This window comes from Hylobates moloch, unplaced genomic scaffold (genome assembly GCF_009828535.3).
Source record: "Hylobates moloch isolate HMO894 unplaced genomic scaffold, HMol_V3 SCAFFOLD_13, whole genome shotgun sequence".
Classification (NCBI taxonomy): domain Eukaryota; kingdom Metazoa; phylum Chordata; class Mammalia; order Primates; family Hylobatidae; genus Hylobates; species Hylobates moloch.
This window is the reverse complement of record NW_026652288.1, coordinates 96,512,065-96,525,498: the sequence shown is the minus strand read 5'-3', so window position 1 is coordinate 96,525,498 and position 13,434 is coordinate 96,512,065. Positions and strand designations below refer to the sequence as shown.

Genomic DNA, 13,434 nt, shown 5'->3' with positions numbered 1-13,434 from the left:
TAACCCATCCTTATGATAGAATATCATTCAACCATTACAAAGCCTGTTTTCGAAAAGATCCTTAATGATCCAGAGGCATTTTTATAATGTATTTTTTTAAATAAAAAGATGTGTTTTTATTTGTATAAAAATATTGTATTTTAAAGTAGGATTGGAAACTGCTGGTAGAGGTTACCTTTGGATCATAGGATGTGGAAGATGATTCTTTTTCTCTTTTTAAAATTTTCTGTTCTTTTGACACTGAATATGTATTACTTTCATAATCAGAAGTTGCATTTTACTTAAAGAAAAAAGAATCTTGCCCATCCTCAAGACTCCCCAAATCTCCCCGTTAAAATGAATGTCTCCTCTATAACGCCATTATTTTACTTTACCTTGTATTATCGTATGTCTTCATACTTGGCATTTGCATACTATTTTTCTTCTAAGCAGTTATGGATGTGTGCCTAACAATAGCAGTGTTATCCAGGTTTAGCTTTCCAGAAAATAACATCACTAATCTCACATTAGTATGATAATACCTATATCCACAGGCAGAGCAGGCCCATTCCTGTGGCCCTCCATTTCCTTGGGAGGCGGGTGCTGTGGGTTTTCATCCTGTTCCCAGTGTCAGGCACATGATGGCTGTTTAACGTATATTCACTGGATCAAAGAAAACTCCTCTTCCCATTATAAACTTGTTTTCTGATTAATCCTGAGAACACCTGGATGGGGACATCGGTGCTTTGGGTGGTGGGATTTCAGGGTACTGAGAAGGCCTTTTCCTCTCTCCTGAGCTGATGCCATGATCCCATCCCATAGCATGAGATTCCTGAGCGAGTGTTCCTGGCCTAAGTGAGAGTGGAAAGCGGTGTTAGGGCCACTTTCTGTCACAACACATCCCGGAGGGCTGTGCTGCGGGCCCTGAAGGAAGTGGAAACCAAGGACATCCAGAGGACAAGGACCTGGGTCTAGGAAGGAGGTGGCAGTTTCTGAGTCCTGTGTGTCCCTTCTCCCCATCTTGCTCATGGCTGTAGAGGCCAGGAACTGGTATGGGTTCAGCACACTGCCAGGCTATGAAGCACTCTCTAAGAACAGTATCTAAGACACTGAAAGTCGGGCTTTGTCAGTGAGGAGAACCCTACTAGTGGGATGGGAGTGGAGGTTGCAGGTGCTTGGTATCTCTGTGAGCTCAGCCTTCGTGGTGTTCTTCTCCCTGTGTGCATGCCTATCTCCAAATTTCCACATTTCAAAAGGACACCAGTCATGCTGGAGTAGGGCCTAACCTATTCCAGTATGACCTCATCTTAACTAATTACATCTACAATGACCCTATTTCCAAATAAGGTCATATTCTGAGGTACTGGGGGTTAGGACTTCAGACATCCGAATCTTGGGGGGACACAATTCAACCTGTAACAAGGGGGTGGGCAGTTCACAGGAGAAAGGAATTATCCTCTCTCCCCTAACTCAGGCTCCTTCTCAAGATTTGTGTCCAAACATTTTAAGTCCTTTTAAGACATCATTCATTTAAGGATTTTAGAGTTTTGGAAACTGAGGGAAGGATCTTCCTTATGTTCTGCTTTCTGCCCGACTCCATCTCTTCTTTGATGCAACAGGTTAGTTATGTGAATCCAGGCAAGAGCAAAAAGTAAAAATAAAAAAATCAGTGAACCAGTGAATATTTCAAAGAGGTGATCCTTCCAATAAAGTTCACATTTCTTTTCCTGGAGTACTGAAGAGTTAAGTCTAAGGCTAGAGGAGCTAGTGGGTAAGGACTGGGGGATTCAGGATCTCAGTTGTGTCCTCTTTGAAGATAAAAGTTGGCAATGAGCAGTTGTTCGTTTAGCAAATAAGAAGAGAGAAGCAGCTTAAAGAAACACACACATTTATTTTAAAATTTGACATAATCCTTGGGTAATTATTAGCTTAGGCATTTTTCAGAAGTTTCTGAGACTGATGTCTCAACTCCAAACCAATAGCAATAGCTTATTTGATTGGTTGAAGGATGAGAGAGGGTCTCATGATCCAGATGAATAGATGGCTATCAAAGAAGGCAGAACCCCATAGACAGAGGCAGCATTAAGTCATAATTTTTAAATTAACTGTCACAAATATGAAACATCTCACCAGACCAATGATAATGTCCATATCATAATTTGCATTTTACCAAAGTGTCCACATATAGACAGCACAGAACTAAAAGTTCTGTAGACTTCAGAATCATATTTAAATTAATTTGATCCTTTATATTAATAATAATTAAAAACTAGATTCTACCCAGTGTCGTCCCAGTCTCCACACCAACATGTATGTCCTGCTGTCAGAATGCCACCTCCTCTGCACTCAGTGGTCATGATTCGAAGATTAAAATGAGTGTGTCAAATCAGAACATAAACCAAGCCAGGAATTCATGGGCCCAGAGAGGGGTAAGGGGCTTGTCCTGTACAGAAGTTAAGCAGCCCACGTGCTCCGCCCATTCCCAAGCAGAATCAGACTGGAGCTGCAGGCAGCGAGGAGGAGGGTGCGTTCTGTGTTGTCCACTGCTTTGCATGGTTTCTTGGGTGTTCCAAGGAGGATAGTTGTTGTCTCCCAATAAGACAGTTAATTCCCTGAGGACAGGACCTCTTCCGCACTAGCCTCCATCACAGCAGGGTGAATGCACCCGAGGTGTGAGCACAGAGCAGGTCCCTACTGAAGGCAGGAAGGAAACCAGCATGAACTGAGCACCTACTACGTGCCAGGTACAGAGCCAGGACAGGTGCTTTCCTGTAATCCTCACAAAACCTCTGTGAGATAGGATCATCATCCCCACTTTACAGGTGTGGAAACAGAGGCTCAAGGAAGAGCATTTGCCCAGAGTGGCACAGCTAGTCAGTAGGGGAGCATCAATTTGAAAATCCAGGCCTTCTCACTCCAGGGCCCTTTCTAGCTACATAAGCTGAGGGTTTGGCAGTAAATAAGGATCCCAGCTCCGAGATGGTTGGCTTGGAGCCCAAACATTAGATCCCCTTGAGCACATGGGGCCAGCCTTGAGAGTGCAGAGCCCTGGGTCTAGGAACCCTGGCTCTACAGCATGACTTGGTGATCTTGTGCAAGTCTCTTAACCTCTCCACACCAGGGCTGCGCTGGTCCAGCAGGATTCCCTATCAGGGAGAACGGACTTAGTAAAACCATCTGGAGAGCATGTTTGCAAACTACAGTGGGCCAGCCTCTGCCCAGAGAGCCTGAAGTTGCTCACTTGCAAGGAAGAGGTGCAGAGCATTGCAATGTGCTATCACACCTCTCACACCTGGTGAGAATCAGTTCTGGTCTCCAAGGTTCTGACCTCTGAGAGTGACGTAAGTCCAGAGAGCCACACCACTACACCCTGAGAGACCTTCGGAAAAAGGCCCGTGAGCTCAAAGAAATTGGGGTCAAGATGCTTTTAAAGCAAAAAATCCTTAAAAACAAAAAAAACAGATGGTGGTTAGGAGAAGATTTGGGGGTAGGTATTGAAAAGGAAGAATGGGACTGTGGTATGCAAACCCAGCTGACAGGATAGGGTCGGGTCAGGCCAGGCACAGCCTGGAGAAATCAGGTTTTGTGGCTCTGGATTGCCTGGTATCTGTCATGAGGCTGCACTTGCTACCTCAGACATGGGTAGGAGGTTTCCTAAAAACATATCTTGAGTCTCTAAGTTCATGTAGATCTTAAAAAATAAACGTGGGAAGAAAGAAAAACACAATTCAAATGGCTCAGATGTAATCTGCTTGCCATGTTTCTTCTCTTCTTCTAAGACTCATCTGAATGCCCCGTGCTATAAAGCCTTCTCTGATCCACAAACACAGTTTGAGTGCGTGGCCCTCCTGGGTGCACAGAGAGAGCAAGCCCATCTCTCTCCAAATCCCCAGTGCACTGAGCACACTGAATCCTACCTGCCTGTTCAGATGTCTGCCTCTCTCACTGAACCATAGCAACTTGAGGACAGACACTGTATCCTTCTCTACCTTCCATCTCCACATGGAGAGGGAAAGTGGGCTAACTAAGACCCTTTAATCATAAGCACCCAGTCTAAGGACCAGCCCAACCAGCCAGAGTGATAGGAACACGTTCCAGGGGCATGGACCTCGGGAGCAACTTTTTTCTGGAGGCGCAGAGCATGTTTCCAACCCCCTGTACCACCTACTTGCCCCCCAGAGCCACCCTGCATTGGGCACAATTGTAATTTGGGAGAATTTCTTTAAAACGTGAAATCAATATTTAGATGGAGACTTCAAGCAATATAGAGCATTGGTTTGTGAGAATGGCATCATTCTGTTGGGAAAAACAAAGCCCAGCTTTGGCAGCCCTGATGGGAGAGGTAGATCTTGCATCTACCACGGTGGAAGGTGGGGGGGGGTGCTGTCTGGAAAGAATGCTAGATATATGTACATGTGTGTGGCGGGAGGCTCTGGGCTCATAAACTGTCTGGCTACAGGGAAGGCTGGACCTGATTTCCTGACCACAGGCTCTTGAAGCCCCCGTGCTCTTGCTGACAGAGGCCCCTAGAGTAAAAGGAGCAGGCTGGAATTGTTCAGGAAAATGTTCTTCCCAGGCCGGGGGGAACAAGAGACCATTCATTTAATGCCTGATGGAGAAGAGTGAGGAGCTTGTGCTTAGCAGTGAATGGTCCGGAATCCAGGCAGTGTGGCTTTTCCAAGCAGGTAGATGTCCTCATCTGTGCCCTGGTTGAGATGCTTCACCAAATTCTTCTCATAGAGCAGCGGGTGGTAGGCACCCATCGTGCAGGCACTATCGAAGAACTTCTGATAGTAGTAGCACACGTCAGTCTTGCGCTTGGATGGGAGGAACTCATAAATATCCACCTGGTCACACAGCGTCATCATGATGATGATACCTGGAGAGAGGAGCAGAGGTGAGTCATGCCTGACAACCCACCACAGCACCCCAGAGCCCTGCCCAGTGGGTCCAGCAGCTCATTACCCCAAATTTGGAAAGCTTTCCCTCTGGAGTTTCTATTTATGACTGTGATTCCCAATCTAAGTTTCAGCAAGCCAAGCTCAGCAGTGTTCCTTAGGATGCAGGGCTGTGTGAGGGTTATACACCCTTGAATCCCCAGTACCTAGGCCAGGGCCTGGTGAATAACAGATCCTCCCTAAATGCTAGTAGATTAAATGACTCCATCAATTAGCCAGTGAATGTATCCATGGAATAATTTATTTGGAGAAAGAGGACAAGATTGCTGAGCTGATTGAGGAGACAGTGGCATCATGTGTAGTTAGCACTTTCTAGCACTGTCACATCCTGCCGAACCTCTTGGATGGTGCTATTTGGGAGCAGATTTTTCCTACAGCACTTGCATGAAACAGTGTTGGGGGAGGGAAGACTTTTCTTCCCTTAGCTGGGCAAAGGGACAGCTGGAACAGGAGCACTCCGCAGTCTGTTTGATGAGGTGTGGAGAAAATCCAAGAAGAGGGCCCCTGGCCAGCATTGTTCCAATAAGCTCTGCACAGCACCGTTACTGACCCTATCTTTATTTAAATATTTGATAGTTCACTCATAATTTGTACATTAATTGTGTTTTCTGAAGATACTGTAGTGAAATATTATCTTGATGACTGACTTTTTAAGGGGTACCCCCTTAAATTGTACACCTGAGAAAAGTGCCTTGCTCCCCTCATCTAAGGTGCAGCCCTGCTCCTCATTTTCCCGCCTCCCTCCCTGTTCACGGCTTCCCTTCCCTCCATCTTCCTCTGCCAAATTCTCCCCTCTCCAAAGCCTACCGAACGCTACTCCCTCCATGAGCCTATATGCGACTGTCCAGCTAGAAGGTGTCCTCCCTCCTGTGACACCAGGTTGTCTCTCTCTTCTGGCACAAATTGAATATTGCCTCAGACATCTGATTGACCTCCCCAGTAGACGCCCTCAGGAAAAAGGATTCTATCTTATTTCCCTCTGTATTTTAGATAGAACTTGGCACGGTCTACAAGCAGAGCAAAATCCTAGCAATTGTTTAGTGAACAAACGAACGAACGAATGAATGAATGAGACCCCAGAAAAAAAGCTCATCTCTTCTAGAAACAAACATGCAAGGTCTTTTCCCCGACATGAACTCACCAAGCATCCCAGAGGATGGGGGGTTTGGCTGAATCTCTTCTGGGGAGATTTCTTGAAGAATATCCCATAGCTCCCAAGGCATCTGGGGCTTGAGGATGTAAAACGGCTGATTGGGGTGCAGCTTACGATAACTCTTGTAGTTATTAAAGAAATTATAATCTGGATTCTGGTACCACTGAAAAAGAAAGAATTGGTCCTCTCAAGGGAGAAATGGGCCAGTGAGCTGCTCCCCCCAGGAGTCATCCTCATCAGTGGACGTGAGGAGGGGAAAGGACCAACAAGGTTGCTCCTGAGGCACAGCCCTTTTCTTGCAGCAGACTACAGGCTTCTCTTCCAGCCACAGGTTTTGCTGGATAGCAGGGTGGGGCCTAGCCTATAGCCTGTGCTTTGGGGGACAGTTGAGCTTGGCGACCCAAGATCAGCTTCAGGCTTCAAGATCAGAGTCCGGGAACACTATCAGAGCTGAAAAGAGCCCCAGGTACCATCTGGCCCCATCTCTCATTTTTAAAGGGGAGAAAACTAGAGCATAGGACATCTATGGGTTCAGAGTCCTTGTCCTGACCTAGGCAAATTTGAGTTCTAAGTGAGATCAGTGCAAAACTGTTGAAAGTCAGATAGTGAGGGTGCCAGGGGTCACCAGAGCCTGTCAGGCATTGGTAGATCCAACTTAAGAGTTAAGTGTCCCAAGATCAGTGCTCTCTGCCCTTCTCAGGAGTCATGCTCCTGAGGCCACAGCAGCCTGTATCAGGGAGAGGTCAACTGACATGCATTAACAGTGAGAGGACTATTCCAGAGAGGTTAGAATCCAGCAGGTCTGCCACTCATGTCTCCTTCCCCGGAAAGAGACGCTGTTGCAGATCTGCGCCTTCTGCTTAATAAATCAAGCCCTATTGGAATGGGGAACTTTCATTCTCCACATTCCAATTTCCCCATCTGTAAAATGGGAACAACCACGCTTCCATCTATCTCCTTAAATTGTTATGAGAGTGTAAATGGGAAGAATTCTGGATATTGGAAGTGTGAAATAAAAGTGTGCTAATATTATTTACAGGAGTAACGGCAACTACTCTCGAGTTCTGCTGATGCTCATTAGGAATAATTGCATTAATGAACAATCTACCCCAGATGTTGGGAACTCCAGCCACTATCCCAGTAAATAATATAACTGGGAGACAATGCCTGGCAGTGCCTGGCACGGCAAGGAGAGTAGCTGGCATAGGACAGGACTACTTCTGAATCTGCTAGTCCAGATGAAATGGGGTACCCTAAAACTCAAATACCCAGCCTTTAGGGACAGCCAATGTCAGCCATGACTTTAAAAACCTAGGAAATCAGGAAAATCTTTAGACAGACAGGAAACCCAACCCCTGTTTCCCATGGACACCCACTTACCTTTGGGATATCTGAATGGTATACAGATGGGTCCCATACAATTAGGATTCCTTCACTGTACAAACTGTCTTTGAGGAAGCGCTTCTCTGTGGTAACCAACTGCAGGAAGAAAGAGATAAGCTGTCACTTGAACATTCATACGCAAATGTTTGACATGAAGTAATAGCTGACATAGCACAAGGTACAGCCTGAGGCCTCAGAGCCCCATGAGGCTTCTAAGTTCTGGTGCGGCACTTAACTTCGGTGACAGAAAGGTAAAGATGCCACCCTGCACTGTGTTGACCTGAAAGGACATTTATCACAAGCCACTAGCCATAGAACAGAAAGGGTTCCACCCAGTCAGGCTTTGAGATTACGGGGGCAAGGGTACAGTGCAAATAGCATGACATCCCAGCCTCCTGGAGTCACACCTTGTGTGGTGGTCACAAGAGTGGAGTCTGAAGTCAGAGACTCATATAATCAAAATTATCTCTGGAATCCTTTCAGTCACCTAGAGAGTCCAGTACACTACATATACATCATGATGGAGACTGACATAGGATCTCTCACGAAGTCCAACACAGCCAATAGTTTCTGCAGCACGGAACAGATGGCTGTGCTTGTGGTTGAGCACCACGTGAAATATTCAGTTTGTGTGGAGAGGCCAGAGTGCATGCAAAAATGCACACCTCCCAACAGAAGACCCTCACTGAGCTGGTGAGAAGCTCATGTGTGTCTCTGCTGGCTGAGGGAACCAGCTATGGCTGGCTATGGCCTCTCCCCACCACACTGGCTCCTGGGCTGGCCTGCACATGGGTAGTTATACCTGCCTTAAACATGAGTGTGACAACCTTGCTTGAAGAATTCTGCAAAATGTATTAAGAGCATTTTTTTTAAGCACATTTATACTCTTTGACTCAATACTTCCATGTTTAGGAATCTATCCTAAGAGAGAATTCAAACTCTGGGGGAAAATAATGCATGTAAATGTTAATTATTTATCAAAATAAAGAAAAGTATTTGCAAAAGATACTGGTCTTGGAAACAAAAGGATCCAGGATCAACTCTTGGCTTTGCCACTAACTTTCCTATGATCTTGAGCAAATAGAGTACTCTTACTAGGCCCTCATTTTCTTGTTTTTTTCTTTTTTTTTTTTTTGAGGCGGAGTCTCGCTGTGTTGCCCAGGCTGGAGTGCAGTGGCGCGATCTCGGCTCACTGCAAGCTCCACATCCCGGGTTTACGCCATTCTCCTGCCTCAGCCTCCGAGCAGCTAGGACTACAGATGCCCGCCACCATGCCCTGCTAATTTTTTTTTTTGTATTTTTAGTAGAGACGGGGTTTCACCTTGTTAGCCAGGATGGTCTCAATCTCTTGACCTCGTGATCTGCCCGCCTCAGCCTCCCAAAGTGCTAGGATTACAGGCGTGAGCCACCGCGCCCGGCCGGCCCTCATTTTCTTATCTGTGAAATGGGAATAACACATTTGCTCTGCTCTCTCAAACATGAGCTGTCTTGCGGATCAAATGGAGATCATGAGTGAATGAGAAAGAAAAGTAGCCCCAAAGGCTTAAGAATGAAGGGAGCCATGTCCCTCTTAAGAAAGCCAGAACTCATATATGAAATCAGCTGTCAACATTCACCTTAAAAAGCAGGTGAGAGATGACGTTGCCCAGGTAAAAATGGAGAGGAATAAATGGCAGAAATCAAATCAAGAACCGACTGAAATGAAAGCAAGAATCATGGCAATAATCCCTCCCCACTTCGGCCTACATCGCCAAGGCTGAGACCTAATCAATGTCACTGCAGTATCTGGAAAAAACGATGGCAAGAGAGACGGCCTGTGTGCAACCGAAAGAATAGCAGTCTGCCACGAGCCTCTACAATCACTGAGCTATCCCCATGCCCATACCTTCCTACAGATGTAAGGAAGTTCCTGGAAGCCTGAAGAATATACTCTCATTTCCTCAATATATCTTTGAGACAAGAAATATTGGTGGTTGGTCTACCTTGGCTGGAGATTGTGCACCTATACTGGGTGCTAAGGAGCCAAAGGAAAGATACAGTCCCTGCCCTCTAGGAGGTCACAGGGTAGTGGTTAACACGCTGTGATGGTGCAACAACAGAGGTAGTATGAGGATGGCCATAAGGTGAGCGAGTGTTGGGCCAGGTGCAGTGGCTCATGCCTGTAATCCCAGCACTTTGGGAGGCTGAGGCGGGTGGATCACGAGGTCAAGAGATTGAGACCATCCTGGCCAACATGGTGAAACCCCGTCTCTACTGAAAATACAAACATTAGCCGGGCATGGTGGCGGGTGCCTGTAGTCCCAGCTACTCTGGAGGCTGAGGCAGGAGAATCACTTGAACCCAGGAGGCGGAGGTTGCAGTGAGCCAAGATTGCACCACTGCACTCCAGCCTGGCAACAGAGTGAGACTCCATCTCAAAAAAAAAAAAAAAAAAATGAGCAAGTGTTAGGGGGCAAAAAAGAAGATGCCAAGCAGAGACTGTAAGCATGAGAGAGGGGATGTCTGAGACAAAGGGAACCAAGTGCAAACCCCTAAATGTGTGAGTGTGTGGCAGAAACTGCTAGATGTTACCCAGTATCCATTCTCTATTTCTTCTTTGACCACCAACACCTCTGGTTTTTACTTTTGCACATGGCAACCTAAAATAGACTCCCTGAAATAAAAAAATTTCATAGCCTCTCTTATAAATATGGCTGGGTGACTAATTCTGGCCAATGGTATGTAAGCAAGTGTAACTTCCAGGAACTATCCTTAGAGGCAAGGTTATGCCTTTCGTTGTTCCTTCTTCCTGCTGGCTGAAATGTGGATGTGATGGCTGGAGCTTGAGCCGTCATTTTGGACCATAAAGTGGAAGTCATATGCTGAGAACTGTAAACCCACAAAGTAGAAAGACCTTGGATTCTGACAGTGGAACACCATATTAACTTTGGAATGTCTACCTTTGGACTTCTTTTGCATGAGAGAGAAATACATTTTTTGTTTTGTTAAGCTAGCGTGGGGGGATGTGTGTTCCTGTCTCTTGCAGGAACAACTAGTACAGTGTGTACCCTGTTTGGGAATTGCAAGTAGTTGGGTATTGCTAGGATACAGAGAAAGAGCTGGAAGAGAGAGAAATGTAGACAGAGGTCAAGCCAGGGAGCTTAGGATTTCTTCAGCAGGTTATGGGGACCAGGAAAGGGTTTTAAGTAAGGAAGATCTAAACACGCTAGAATTCTGAATTAGTTTTTGGAAAAAAGAAGACCACATAGAAGCTCCTGTTTTCACCTAAGAAATAATGGAGTAAAGAAAAGAAGTTACAATTGTCGGCTGTAGATGTGAAGGCTAATTGAATGTTGAGAGTGAGGGAAAAAGGGGACCAAGGGGACTCCTGGACCTCAGGCCACTTCCTGCATAAGAATAGAGAAAAAGGAACAACTGGTATACGCCTGTGGGGGTGAGGTGGGGTGGAAATTTGAAGTTCAAGGATGAGGGCTAGGCGCAGTGGCTGACTTGAGGTCAGGAGTTCAAGACCAGCCTGGCCAACATGGCGAAACCCTGTCTCTACTAAAAATACAAAAATTAGCCAGGCGTGGTGGTGGGCACCTGTAATCCCAGCTACTTGGGAGGCTGAGGCAGGAGAATAGCTTGAACTCGGGAGGCAGAGGTTGCAGTGAGCCAAGATCGTGTCACTGCACTCTAGCCTGGTGACAGAGCGAGACTCTATCTTGAGGAAAAAAAAAAAGAAGTTCCAGGATGAGACTACTAGCTGGGAGTTCCCCAGCTGACAGGCCATAAGAACTAAGAACAGAACCCACATCTTGTAACTTTAAGTACTGTCCTCCTTCCACTGGGAACATTGTAACTTACAACAGCCCTTCAGGTCTATAGTCCAAGGGCAGAGCAGGCTTCCTGCTAGATGGGGATTTGTAAGATAGGCGTGATTGAGCTGGTGACAGGGAGGCCTGAGGACAGAGGGCCAGTACTCCCTAGCCCCATCCACCCTATTCCCCTGAAAACAGCTGGTATATTAAAAGCAAAGTGTCTTTTCTTTAGCTATGCTTCTTTCTATGCAGAGTACTGATGCCAGGTGATATATACATACTCATGAGGAATAGCAATAACTGGGATTTTTTAAAAATGTCTCCCCCTGCTATAGCCCCTTTCCAGCAATTTTGAGTATGCAAAGCAGGGGACCAGCAACTCCTGGCTCCCTGAGACTTTCCCAGCTGTGGCTTCACTGTCCTCAGAAATTTCAAGAGATGCACGAAGCTTTCTTCTCTACAATACGTAAAAACAACAGACGCCATTTAATGATGCTTACTACATGCTAGGTGCTGTCATACCTCAACTCGGTTTATCTTCACAACAGCCCTAGGAAGTAAGTGTTAATATGCTCATTTTATAATTAAATAGAGATGCTAAATGCTAAGTAATTTGTCCAAGTTACACAGTCAGTAAGTAAGAGAGTCTGAATTGGATTCTTAGGTCTGGCTCCAGAGACCACACTTTTTTTTTTTTTTGAGATAGAGTCTCGTCTGTTGCCCAGGCTGGAGTGCAGTGGCAGGATCTCAGCTCACTGCAACCTCTGCCTCCCAGGTTCAAGTGATTCTCCTGCCTCAGCCTCCCGAGTAGCTGGTACGACAGACGTGTGCTACCACACCCAGCTGATTTTTTGTACTTTTAGTAGAGACGGGGTTTCACTGTGTTAGCCAGGATGGTCTTGATCTCCTGACCTCATGATCCACCCACCTCGGCCTCCCAAAGTGTTGGGGTTACAGGCATGAGCCACCACACCCGGCCCAGAGACCACACTTCTAACCTATGTGCTACAATGCCTCACATAATGTGGGCGGGGTAAGGTACCACAGCTCTTGGGGAAGGACGTCAGAGAACACTGGATAGGAGTATGGAGTGTTAGGAGAATTTGCTTCTTGCCTGAGTTGTAGTATGTCACAGCTGGATGATACTCAAGGTATTAAATTCAGACCCATTATTTTCCAGATGGGTAAACTGAGGCCCAGAGGGACAAGAGAATTGCCTAAGGCTACGATGAGTTTGGGGCACAGTTAGAACCGGAGCCCAGGGGCAATCTCCTAACAGATATTCTTTCTGCTCCAGCAGGACTACACCCATAAAACCATCAGACATTCAAATAAGCAAGCACACCATGAGGGTCAGGTCACCCTCAGTCCTCCTGTATCCAGTGGAGAAATAGCCATTCACTTGAGCTACTTGAGATGAATGAGACAGTAATCCATGAAAATAGAAATAGGTGAAGATGAATGATAGTTTTATCCAGAGAAGAGAAACAGAAAGTGGCTGGGGCGTGGATCTGGCAGAGGGATAAGGGAATAAGGGAGAAGCCAGGAAGCATTTCCCTCCTGAAACTTTACACATGGCTCTGAATTCACCCACATTAATACCATCTATATGAAGTTCAAAGATTTTCTACCAAAAAAAAAAAAAAACGTTGCCTTGCCAGGTGCAGTGGCTCACACCTGTAATCCCAGCACTTTGCGAAGCTGAGACGGGCAGATCACTTGAGGTCAGGAGTTTGAGATCAGCCTGGCCAACATAGTGAAACCTTGTCTCTACTAAAAATACAAAAAGTAGCCAGGCATGGTGGCGGGCACCTGAAATCCCAGCTACTTGGGAGGCTGAGGCAGGAGAATCGCTTGAACCTGGGAGGCAGAGGTTGCAGTGAGCCAAGATCGCACCACTGCACTCCAGCCTGGGCGACAGAGTGAGACTTTGTCTCAAAAAAAAAAAAGAAAAGAAAAGATTGCCTTAAAACTGGATGGGGAATTGGAAGCATGGGTTCCAGTCCTGCTCTGTGTTTAACTCACTCCATGGTATTAGATGGACCATTTCACATCTCCTGGCCTCAGGTGCCTTATTTAGACATAACCACCTTGTAAGGCCCTGCTGAGGGGACCAGCCGTTCCTGGAAGAATAAAGCAGTTCTCAAACGCCTGTACTTAC

At 46.2% G+C, this 13,434-nt stretch overlaps 1 protein-coding gene across 10 annotated transcripts in view; it reads right to left on the bottom strand.

The window, feature by feature from the left end:
- Positions 1-4,556: 4,556 nt before the first annotated feature.
- ST6GAL1 (ST6 beta-galactoside alpha-2,6-sialyltransferase 1) overlaps positions 4,557-13,434 on the bottom strand; it is a 147,852-nt gene continuing 138,974 nt past the window's right edge. For all 10 annotated transcript variants that reach the window (XM_032171876.2, XM_032171872.2, XM_032171873.2 and 7 more), the window contains 3 exons: positions 7,471-7,569; positions 6,079-6,253; positions 4,557-4,858 (listed from right to left, as the gene is read on the bottom strand). In XM_032171876.2, the coding sequence (XP_032027767.1) occupies positions 4,617-4,858; positions 6,079-6,253; positions 7,471-7,569 (516 nt within the window). In that variant the 3' untranslated portion in view covers positions 4,557-4,616. The remainder of the gene's footprint in view (positions 4,859-6,078; positions 6,254-7,470; positions 7,570-13,434) is intronic.